Source organism: Typopeltis vanoorti, chromosome 21, assembly GCF_054136105.1.
Source record: "Typopeltis vanoorti isolate ZY-2024b chromosome 21, IOZ_Tvanoo_1.0, whole genome shotgun sequence".
Lineage (NCBI taxonomy): Eukaryota > Metazoa > Arthropoda > Arachnida > Uropygi > Thelyphonidae > Typopeltis > Typopeltis vanoorti.
Window position 1 is genome coordinate 90,808,364 of NC_143569.1, and position 12,898 is coordinate 90,821,261.

At 34.3% G+C, this 12,898-nt stretch overlaps 1 protein-coding gene across 2 annotated transcripts in view; it reads left to right on the top strand.

Annotated features, from left to right (window-relative positions):
• Vps39 (vacuolar protein sorting 39) overlaps nucleotides 1-12,898 on the top strand; it is a 296,426-nt gene that overhangs the window by 150,843 nt on the left and 132,685 nt on the right. For both annotated transcript variants that reach the window (XM_090410885.1, XM_090410886.1), the window contains exons 12-13: nucleotides 1,048-1,168; nucleotides 10,302-10,444. In XM_090410885.1, the coding sequence (XP_090267011.1) occupies nucleotides 1,048-1,168; nucleotides 10,302-10,444 (264 nt within the window). The remainder of the gene's footprint in view (nucleotides 1-1,047; nucleotides 1,169-10,301; nucleotides 10,445-12,898) is intronic.

Consider the following 12,898-nt stretch of genomic DNA (forward strand, 5'->3'; position numbering starts at 1 on the left):
TTCTTTCATGTTATCTTTTTCCTTGAAGTTTCAGTTACTCTTGGGCAAAATGTTGGAATAAATTTGTTCAATTTTTTTTTCTTTTTCCTACTTCAGCATTGTGAATAGCCAGTAAATTCCCTTTTATCAGATATCATATATCATTTTTTTAAATGTTATCCTATAAACACTTGTTTTTCTAACCTTTCCTTCCCATTTTGTTTAAGTGACCATACTACTTGAGATTATTTCTTCTCACACATTCATGAATGCTAACAGTGTCAGATTTCTTTGTTTTCCCTTAATTTCATTTCATTATCTGTCTTTGATCAGCTGTTTTATTTCTGTCCAAGCTCTCCATAAATAAAATTGGTTTTAACACTGTCTTGTACTCTACTGATTTCTGACATATACCATACAAATTTATTCAGTTGACTCTCATCTGCTCGCAGATGAGATCATTGCAAAGTGCATAGCCTAGTGGCTATGCTCTTTGCAACCATGTGCCAGGGGAAGGAGTGGCCTAGGTTTGCTTCCCGTTGACGACGTGAGGAGCTTAAGGATCTTTCTTAGCCATAGCCAAGTTAGCCAGACATGGACAGCAGGACCCCCCCTCCAAGTTTTTCTTGGGTTTTTTCATCCTGCAAGCAGGCAAACCAGCCCCGTTAGCACATAGGCTACGGTCAAAAATACATTCGTAATCCTTCATTAGAGCTCAACCAGTCCTAAGGGGGTGGTCGAGGAACGGGAGGAACCCCACATGAATATAAATAAATAAAAGTTGACTCTCCACTGTACCAGCTTTGCTTATCTCTTTTATTTCCATATTTAATTTCCAGTCTTCACTGAAACTTTTGCCTAAAGAGGTGAAATATTTTAATTGTTCTGTAGATTTTTCATTTGAGATTTGGTATTGCCATTGTTACTGCTTTTTTTTTTCTTCCATAATCATTGTTTTTTTGCTGAGTTTTAGTTTTTTTTATTGATTTCTGTTTGGTAAATATTAATGATTTTTCTTTAATTATAGCTTACATAAAGTATTTTAATATCATGAATTTCTTTAAATAGAATATGATTGAAGATGGAAAGCAGAAATATATTGAACATATTGAAAATCTTTACGCATTTCATTTATTTTCCATCAAAAATTTTAAAGATGCAATGGATATATTTATAAAGCTTAACACGGGTAAGTTTAATTCTGATTAGAAATTTTAGAATTAATGTACATATTTAAAATTGTTTAAAAGTTGTTCCTTGTTTGTGATGAATATAAAACTGAAATAATTTAGCAAACTTGAACTGTTTCTTTAAATAGAAAGCATCAGAAATTGGGGAGCTCAGTATTTGCTTTAACACACCTATACCACTTATTTGAATTGTTTTATTGAAAATTTATACCATAAGTTGGACACTGTTGGAAATTTTTACTATGTCTTAAATCATGAAAGATTATCATCACATTCCTGATATGTTCAATGTTCTGAGTACTACATGAAAATTTTACATCACTATTAACTTTCCTTCATAAGTTTCTTAATTTTTAATATGATTCTGCCACTGATGCCATCTATTCACTCCTTTAATCTTTCTTAAAACAGTTATCTATAGTCTCTGGTATTTGATCAGCTGCTTTATTTCTGACTGACATTTCAGATCCATAAGTTAAAATGAGTTTGAACAGTCTTGTATATTAATACTGTGGTTTTGATTAATTTCTCTTATTCCATATGAACTGATTCATTTGACTATCTACCATATTAATGTTAATTGCATACTGTAATATTCTCTGTCTTTTATTTCTGATTTTCATACAAATTATTACAGCAGTTATTCAATTTAGTTAGAGAATCCTGCAGACATGCTGAATTTATTTAAGAGTATGGTCAGTTCTCACTTTAGCTATACCACTATAACAAACCTGCTCGCTATAGCTAATTATTGGAAAGTCATGTCCAAAGTCTTACAGGTACATGATATGCTAAAAGAATTTCACTCTAGCAAAATATGCAAAATAACAAGCCATACCTTTGGTCCTCACAGAAGTTTGCTGTTGTGAGAGTCACCTGTATAACACCTGCATAAAGAGAGCTGAGTTGAATATCTTCAATATTCATATTATGCCTAATGCCACTTTTCTTCATAATGTAATCAATATAGGCAATGAATAATACTGGAGATAATGTGCACCCTTGTCTCATGCTTGATATAACATCAAGCCATCTTCCTTTACCTCATTCAGTTTTGGCTACTGTCTTAAAACTCTAATATAGACTATGTATTGCTCAATATAATATCCTATTTACACCATATAATTGTAGTGTTTTCAACAGCTTTTTTCTTGATATGTTGTGATATGCTTTTTCTGGATCCAGAAAACTTAAATGTAGATCCATATTATATTCTCATGATTTCCTAGCTGTTTGTCTTAAATTGGAAATCTTATCTTGAAAACTTTTATTTGACCTGAACCAGCATGTTCTTCTCCATGTGTCCGCTTCCATAATTTCTCTTAGCCTCTTCTGCTTGCATAAAGCTTAGTTTGAACACTCAGTATGGAAATTCTTTTGTAGTTCTCACATTCATTTTATATCCCCTTTTTTTTTATAGATGGGTACTATGTTATAACATAAAGGACTTTAATCATCTGAAATTGAATTCCTGTTTCCAGGATATCTGAATTACACAGTGTGGCCACTATAAAACTTTTATACGTCCATGTTTGAGATGGATGGCATGTTGGTCCGTGTGCTATGAGAATGTGCAACAGATTTGGCAGTGACAAAGTTGTGTAATCTAAGTCTCAGCTCTCGCAAGTTCTAAGGTAGTAGAAAGAGAATAAGATAGTTCCATTTTATAAAGGTGGCTCTAAAAGAGAAGTAGCAAATTACAGACCAGTTAGTATTTCAGGAATGATAGTTAAAGTATTGGAAAAGTTGGTAAAGGTAAAATCCAGGAATGGGTGGATAGGAATATGATACTCTATGTGAGGAGAGGTAGCTAGTATGGCTTTATAAAAAGGTGGGTCCTAAACTTTGCAAAGGCATTTGACAGAATACCACATGGAAAACTGTTACATAAGTTGGAGCAGATGTTGAATGGATGTGATGCAACTGGCATGGATGGGGGGGGGGGGTTTGATAGACACCAGAGAGCTAGTATGTGATGGAGTGGAATCATGGAAAATGAGGGTGACCAGTGGAGTGCCTCAAGGCTTTGTACTAGGACCGCTACTGTTTAATTTGTATATTAATGATATAGGGAATGAGTTAAAGGTAATCCCCAGATTATGCTAAAAAGCGTTTAATCCCCAGATTATTCAGTCGTTTGTTGATGCACAACTAAGGAGAGCAATAGTTGATAAAGGTGTTGTAGATATCCTCCAGGATGATTTAAATAAATTGGCATTATTCACAAAAGTTAATGGTTGTGAATTTAATACTACAAAATGCAAGATTATGCAACTTTGGGATAAAAAGATTACAAACTGTGTATTACATTGTTGGTACTGGGTTGAAGGAAATTGATGAGCATAGTGATTTTGCTCAACAGATTGCTTGGATGCTTAAAAACACCTAACAAGTGATGATAGGAAAGTTATTATCCTTCTTTATAAGGCTATGATTTAGCCACATCTTTATTCCTGTGCACAGATTTAGTCACCTAGGTTTATTTGGGATTAGGAGCTGGTGGAGAGGATTCAGAAATGAATGACCAAACTGGTTACAGGTCTATGGAATGCTCTGTATGAGGATAGTTTTAAATGTGTGAGTTGTGAAGTTTTGTTGATAGGTAGAAAAGAGAAGACATAATAGAAACTTATTAGTTACTAAAAGGATTCTATAAGATTGATCCAAAGATGATGAACCGAGAGAGCTAGATGTCACCCTTGGAAGTTGTGTATAGAGAGGTTATCATGGGTCTTCTGTACTCAGTCTTCTGACTCCATGGAGATATCTCGTATAATAATAACATTTGAAAATTACTGATTGAATATCATCTTCTGCAGCTGACTTTCAACATTTCAGGTTTTGATAACTTTTTCTACCTCATAACGATACAGTAGTGAACAAATTAATTCAAACAAGCCAAATTTTCATAAAGTTTTTGGTTTGATTTTTGTTTCAGTTCACAATACAGCCCCTCGACTTACGTCGGGGTTCCATTCCATTAGGAAGGATGTAAGTTGGTTCGGACATAAGTCGATACATTAAATCAACAGAGTTATAGGGGTTAGGGACTTAACAGTAATAAGTATACTGTCATTTTAATTTTTTAACCTTATTATAAAACTGTACTGTGCATTACTGCCACTATAAAACAGGAGAATAATTACCCAAATCTTCCTCCACAATCACATCTTCATTACTTTCCCTATGTGAAGATGTGAAGGACCAGGCTGCGGTGTAACTTTTGTTTTTTTGATGAAAATATCGATGTGCTTTGCTTATACCTTTTCTTTTCATCATAAATGTGTTTATAGCAAGCAAACATATCATGTACTTTCCTTTCTACTAATAAGTAGCGTTCAACATTTGGGTCCGTCTTCAGCCATTTTGAGAACATTGCTAACTGCAGAGAACATTTCTGCAAGGCCCTTCACTGTGCATTATTTAACTACTTGTTTCTGTTTTTCCTCTTCTTTTTCTCGTTCTTCCTCTTCTGCAACATGTTGTTCCTCCAATTCTACCAATTCTTCATTGGTCAACTCTTCAGGGGCACTTCCTATGAGTTGAATTATGTCGTCATCATTCACTTCACGATTCAGGTTGTTTGCTAGGTGCACTATTTCTTCACTCAATTTATAAAGGTCTTCATTTTTTTCAAAACTTCCAAAATCGTGCACTAACCTTTTTAATGTCTTTTTCCATATGCCACTGATACATTGAGAGATCACTTTGTCCCAAACTACAGCAATACTTTTAATAGCATGATAAATATTGAATGCTTTCCAGATTTGCATGAGAGTCTGGTCATTTCCTTCATTAGCAGAAATGGCTTGTGAAAAAGTTCTCCATAGATAATAAATCTTATTAGGATAATAAACCACATGACCTTGAACTTGGTGAAGATCACTGATATAAGATGGATGCCCTTAAGCATTATCTAGAATTAATAGAATTTTAAATTCTACATTTTCTTTCATACAATAGCTTTCCATTTCACTCACATAACAGTTGATTAAAGCATCCGCAAACAATTTTTGAGTCATCCAACTTCTTATATCTCCACTAATGAACTGGAAGAGTATGCTTCCTAATGTGTTTGAAGGCTCGTAGATTCTCGCTGTGCCAGATCACAAATGGTTTCAGTTTACATCCAGCCCCATTATCCCCCCCCCCCCCCCCCCCCCAACAGAATCATAATACGGTCTTTAAGAGCTTTGAAATCAGGCACAGATTTTAGCTTTTTGTGGAGCTGGGACATTTTTTTTCTGAAACAAGAAGGTCTCATCCATATTAATTTTATCCAATTTCTCCACAAACTCCTTGGCAGCCTTCTCATTGGAACTTGCGGATTCACCATATATTTTCACATTATGCAGTGCAAAACGCTGCTTGAATCTCTTGAACCAACCAGAAGAAGTGTTGAATTCATAGTCATAATTGGGCCATGCTTTCTCCTTCAACATGTTGATGAGACTTAGTGCCTTAGCAGTTATGGTCATAGTGCTAAGGGGAATGCACTTTTGGTTCAGATCCTCTGTGTATGATTGAAATAGCTTTTCCAATCACTGATAGGACCTTGTCGTTGTTTTGTCACTATCGTTGATTTAATGGAAGCAGATCTTTTCACAGGCGCTACGATTTTATCCTTAATTTTCAAAATGGCCATCACTGTAGAATGAGACCATTTGAAGTCATGTGCAATCACACTGACTGGCTTACCAGCTTCATGTTGCTTTATAACTTGCAACTTCGTTTCAAGATCAATTGCTAGCCTCTTTTTCTGTGATTCTTCACTAGGTTTTTTAATTGGGCGTGTAGGGTCCATGTTTCACAAAATATCAAGAAATAATTAACGATAAATACACAAATAACATTTTTCAAACACAAAATCAACAGAGGAACTGTTGAAGCCAAGTGCCGACTGCCCAGGGAGGTAGCCACTGCATTGTTGCTAAATAAAAACCTTAATAAAAGCCAATGAGCATGGTGTTGGTTTGGGTATTGTTAATGCGATTTTAAAGAGGTTTAGGGAGAATGATACATTTTCTCCTGACAGAAAAGGAAATGTGGACAAAAAAAAGGAAAACTACACTTACGCAGGATTGTTTACTAGTTAGGAAAAGCGAAATGAATCCAAGATTGTCTGCTGTAGAATTAAATAGAGACTTGGCAGCTGGGATTAATGTTTCTGACATGACAGTCCATCAAAGATTGTTGGAGAAAGGTCTGCCCACAGACCAAAAAAGAAACAACTGTATGATGAAGGCTATGCAGAAAAAGAGGCTCCAGCGGGCAAAAGTGTACAAAGATTAGATGGTCGAGAAGTGGAAGAGGGTCATAATTCTCTGATGCATGCCATTTCTTTGTCCATGCAGAGCAAGTACCAAATCAGTGGCTGAAAAAGCTTCTCCTGCCCACCTTCAACAAGCTCCTAAACACGCAGCTAAAAGATGTTTTGGAGTTGTTTTACACATGATGGTCCAGAATCACTTGTGCCTGTTGACTGTATGATGAAAAGTGATCAATACATAAAAATATTGGAGAAATGAGTGGTCCCAGAAAGAAAAAAACTCCTCTTCCAACAGGATCTCACTCCATGCTACACTTCAAAAAAAAAAAAAAAAAGTGAGAGTTCCTCAAAAATCACAACATCCATTTTCTTCAGTGGCCAGATAACTCTCCTGAAATTAACCCAATAAAAAAAATTTGCGACTTGGAAAATTAAATTGCGATACAAAGAATAACTTAATAAAATCCATTATAAAAATATGGTTTCGAGATGCAGAAATAAGAAAAATTTGTTCTACATTGGTAGAATCCATCCCTAAGCAAATTAACGAACTTATTAGGAGCAGATATAAACTATTAGGTAAAGTTAGAGTTTAATTTTAGGAATTATTTTCTTGCAAAGTTAAAATTTTCTTTAAAATGTGAGCGTTTGGATTAATTTATTCGCTGCTGTATATATTCCTGCTTGCATTGCTCTTGACTATTTTCTACCACTGTCGCTTCTTGTTTCATTCAGTAAATCTTACAAAGTAATTAATCATGAATAATTTTAGAATGACATCTCTTGAATCACATCACATTTAGAATAATTATCTTTAATGTTCATATCATTAGCCTCCATCACATTTTGCCACCTTCTGAAATTTGTCTTTTATATTTTTATCCAAATCTTCCCATGACTTGTTTAACTGCTTTTATACATTGCTTTGCTTTGTTGTTTTTCTCTATATGCTCTCAAAGGACGTGCTCTCTTTAACTAACTTCTTGAGTCTACCATGGAGTTCTAATTTTTTGATTTCCTTGTCTTGTATTCATTTCCTTGCAGACAGCTTTGCCATGCTTTCCTGATTGAATCAATCATTCTTCAGGTTTTGTTTTTGGTACTAAGTCTTTAAGGTTTTATTCGCCGGCTTGGTTGTCCACGTAGTTAGCATATCTGCACTCCAACAAAAAGGCTGCAGGGTTGAATCCTGCCGTCGGCATGGATCTTTGTGGTCTGTCGTGGTGGTTGGCAGTAGAAGGCATTGGTGTAGATGATGATGGTAGTTGCGGTTTGTTTTAGTTGGTGGAGACAGAGCTGTTGAGCAGGTGTCCTCCCTCAATGAGTCTTTGGACTCCCTGGAGGTGTCGCATAATCTTCAAACTCTTTCATGTTTTTTGAGTAATATCTGTATATTTGACTCTTCAGTGTTCACCTCTAAAACCAACTAGACTGATTCTTTTTAAAAACTTTACACATTTCTTTTCAATATGATATTCAATTGTATCGTAATCAATACTAAATGGTCACTTCATGTTTCAAATGCTTTGTATACTCTTGTGTCTTGAACCAGTGTGAAGATATCACTAGTAACAATAACATTAGATTTATTTCTTTTGTCTTCTTTCCATGTGAATTTGTGCATCGTTGTTGGAACATGGTAGTAGTTAGTAGTGAATAGTCCATGTCCTGAACAAAAATCCAGCACACATTTACCATTATTATTTGCTTTCCTCTTTTCATCAGATTTTTTCAAAAAGATTTCTCTATGGCTGGTATTCATTTTCTATTGTACTTTAATTCTTCATCATGGACTAACTTTCTCCTTTCCTTTGTCAGTTGCCTACAGTAGTTGAGAAATCATGAGAATATAATAAGTATGTGTATTTAAGTTTTGTAGATCTGGAAAAAGCACAACAAGATTCCAAAAGAAAAGCATTTCCTGATGCTCCAGTTATATGGAGTGAATGAACCATTATATGGAGTAGTATTTAAGTTATTTATATTTATATATAATATAAATATATTTATATTTAAAATTAGTTATATTTCAAATATTTGTATATTCAAATATTGTTATTATTACCCAAGACCTCCAGACAGTCAAGGACTCATCAAGAGAGGACATACATCACCCACACCAGCTGTTAGTTATACTTTCTCTTAAACTCATTCAAATTGAATGCACTCACTACCTCTCATCCCTTTCTTAACCGGACACAAACTTAACTTCTATGGATGCCACCTTGTCCTCTCTACACCTTTCACATAACTTTCACTTTCCACATTTCACTTTTTTTGGGGGGGGGTTTCCTTTAGCCTATATAATCAGTTTCTTTTCATACTATAATTTAGCCTTCAAACAAAACTACTACTGTACCAAAATTAGTTGTATTTGTTTATATTTTAAGTTGTCTTTTGAAGTTATAAGGCAGCAGTTAGAATTAAAGAAAGTGCACTTGAAGGTAGTTGTCTATAAAATAAGGTGTAAGACGTGTGCATATTGTCTCTCTTTTATTCATCTTCTATTTCTTTCATATATATGGATCACATTATGAAAGAAAGTGGCATTAAATTGCATATCAAAATTCAAGATATCCAACTTAGCTCTTTGTTTTATGCAGATGATGATGTACTCCTAAAGAAATCTGGTGCAAGTTTCCAGGATACTGAATAAATGCTGTAACAAATTTGGCATTAAAATGAGCAATACGAAAAACTAAACTATGAAAATTAGCAAGAACATGGTAAACTTCAACTGCATTCTCAATGGAGAATCTAATGAACAAGTAAAATATTTCAGCTAATAGGCATAGTTTTTAGTGAAAATGGGGATAATGGTGGACAAAGAGTTAAAGTTCAGAGGGTATATATTGCAAAAGTTGGTAAAATAGCTCAACGAATTACTTGGATGTTGAAAAACATGCTAACAAGTAAAGATAAGGAAGTTATTATAAGGCTATGATTCAGCCATACCTTGGCTACTGCACACAGATTTGATTACCAAGATTTCTTGGGGACCAGGAGGTGGTTGAAAAGATTCAGAGAAGAGTGACCAAGATGGTGATAGGCCTGTGGAATATTCCCTACGAAGGCTGAAGGTTTGTGGGTTACAAAGCTTAGTTGATAAGCAGAAAAGAGGGGACATGATAGTAAATTTTAGATATTAAGGGATTTTATGAAATTGATGCAAGTGAAATTTTTCAGTATATGGCAAATAGTGAGAGAACTGGGAGCCATCCATGGAAGTGGTATTCCTAAAAAAAAAACTGGTGCAAGTTTCCAGGATACCGAATAAATGCTGTAACAAATTTGGCATTAAAATGAGCAAGAGATAAATTGTGGATAAAAGTTGAAAAAGTTGATAAATGTGTAAAAGCGTGGTTAGTAGGGGTGTGCGTACCAGATTTTTTGCATGGAGAGTGGGAGTGAGTGGAATGGATTGCCAGAATTGGTTGTGAGTTTCCTGACGTTGAATGGATTCAAGGAGAGGTATGATAGGATTTGTGTGTATAATGGTTGATTTGAATCTCCTGCAATAGTCTCTGGACTCCATGGAGATGCTGTAAATAATTTACTTTGGCTTTCAGAATATTATTTCTTTTTTATGTAAGCATAAATAAGAAATAAAACTTATAAAACTTATTGAGGTATTTATTTAATATTTGGGGCATATATTATTGATAATCATCGGTTGGTAATAGCCATACTTTATATTCAGTAAGAAATGAGAATTTAGTAGCTTTTGTCATAATTTGAAATGAAATGATCTGTGTTACAAGCATATTTAATCTTGTAACAAGGCTCATTCAAATGTCTTCTTTATGCATATCTTTTCTGTTAGTTGTGTACCTCTTACAAATAATAAATTATCATCCTTTCAGATGTACCATACGTAATTGGACTCTTTCATGGTCTTTTGCCCGAATACTGCCGTAGCAAGTTTGATTACCCTTACAAATTACCAGAATTCCAAGGTGATGATTTGGAGAATGGTTTATTTGCTTTGACTGAATATTTAGTTCAGGTTAGTTTATTGTGTGTTGAGAATAAATATTATGATATCCTATTACCTAATTTTTGATGCTAATGGATTTGGTCATATATTGCAAATACATAGAACCCTCATTATTGCTGCCAGTGAATTTAGAAAATCTCTTGCACACTGTCTATAAAACAGTATGGTTTTAAATTAAACTTGCTAAGAAATTATCTTTTTAAATCTTTTATCCAAGAGTAATCAAATAAGGTTTGCATGTGAAGTATCTTTTTACAAGTATGATTTTAAGACCTAGATTCAGATGTATATGTATGTTATAATTCATCTTAATGGTAAAAAAGCATGGGTGGAGTAAATTAGATTTGCCTACCAGTATTTGCTATCAAAAAGATGGTTGCTCAAGAATTAAAGCTAGATAACTAAGAGGAGACCTTCACATATATATGGAATGTAAAGAACTGACTGGGGATTCTGAGTCAGTGTCCACTTATCAGTTTCTCATGGTGCATCTCCATTAATGCTGTTCATTGGACTGCCAATATAGAGACTAGATCTTTAATAACAAGAGCTTATTTCATTAAAATAATGATAAAACCAGACCAGTTTTATAAATTATCAGACTTACATTATCTTGAGCAAAGGCCTTGTATTAATTAATTACAAAAAGCTAGAAAGAATAATTGATTACACATTAAAAAATGTATGAACTTCAACAGTCTAGTACATTGAAAATCCATGGAATCACACAATATGCATGTGACAGAACAAGAGCTATTTCTCACTGTCACTTTTTTTGTGGCAAGATGTGTTTCATATCTCAGGTTCACGGATCTCGGATTTTTAAAGGCACTTAATGCTAAACTTGGTATAGCATTAAGCCTTGGTTTTTGTTACATTCTGTTGGGATGTTGAGCATTTCTGAAGCTTCATTAAATTTTCTTATGTAACAGCTGCAATCAATGTACAGCATTTCTGATTTTTGTTATAATACTAGGTAGCCCGTGTTGGTTGTTTGAAAGGCTAAGGCCAATGTATGTGTTCTTTTCTTTTCAACATTTTTTGTATGTTCAGACATATGGATCTCTCCAGAATATCCTGCCTGGCCTACATAGCAAATCCCACAAGAGCACTGAATTTTATACTCCAGTTTTTTTTTAATTTTTATTTATTTATTTATTTTAATATATATAAGTGAATATGGAGGCTTCATTGGATGCAAGAATCTAGAAGTCTTTGTACATTACATTGGGATAGAAGCTATTTTAATATCATAATTACATGGCATTGCTGTAATTTTGTTTGTTACATTCTATCTTAAAGCTGAAAAATGTGTATGGGCTTGCTTACCAAGTTATATTCTCTGTTGGGTGAAACTTCACATTCCTTATGAAAGTACAACATGTACTTGTGGGTGGTATCATCTGATTATACAATCCTCCCTGTTTTTATTGAAAAACAGGGATAGATGGGTGGTGTAAGTCAGCTGAATCTAAAAGATATGCACAGTAATTCTGTAAGTTTTATTGAGCATTGGTGAAAAAGAAGTGGTGCTATTAGAGAAATATTCTGTTGTCATATTTGGCATTACTAAGAAAGCCAAAACAGTTCAGATCCCTACAAATAATAAAATTTAGATTATCTATTCAGGCATCAGTGATCACTGAACATTGCAACTAGCGCTATAGTGTGCAACATTAACCATAGCTGAACTTCTTGAATTGAAGAGGGTTTTGAGTAGTATTCGTTAAGTTGTTCATTTAGTTTTGAAGACTTACCAAGGTTGTATGGTTTTGAATGCATGAGATTTCTAGTATAAGAACCACATAACTGATTCCGAGATTTTTTTTTAAAGTCATTTTACAATTTGTAACTAGTTGCATATTTTTTTTATGAGGACTCCACACATGAAAGGTCACAGGACACACTACAGTGCCATGTGTATAGGTGATTAAGGAGAAAGAAGTAGCTATTAATATTTCTTAAAGTGTTGGAGGTTGTCCTCAAACAGTGTATAGGTCTTGGCTAGTGGATACTCTAGTTCTTACACGATTAGAAGATAGTGGATGCATGGTAGCAGCCAATTCAGAGGAAAAATGTCCATGAAAGTACCAATAGAAAAGGTACAGTATAGCAACAGACCACCTATGGAAAAGTGAATGGAGTCTGTGAAGGAAGAGTGACCTATTAAGCAGTTTGTCCTCTTCTGTATATTACCAAGAATTTTTAGAGAGGTTCTGGGTACCACCTCAAAACCTGGGTGTGTGGCAACAGTATCCCAAGGCTGGTTGGTTCTCACACTTATAAAATGTTAGGAGTTGAGAGGAAGAGAAATGATATTTTGAATGAAAAAACTACAAATGCCAAATTTTTACCTTTGTCTCTGGCTGGTGTTTTAATCATATTCCTTGTGAATGTAATCTAACATACATTGAAGACAGGCCATTCCATGAAAAAAAGCATTGGCAAACACCATTGCTACAC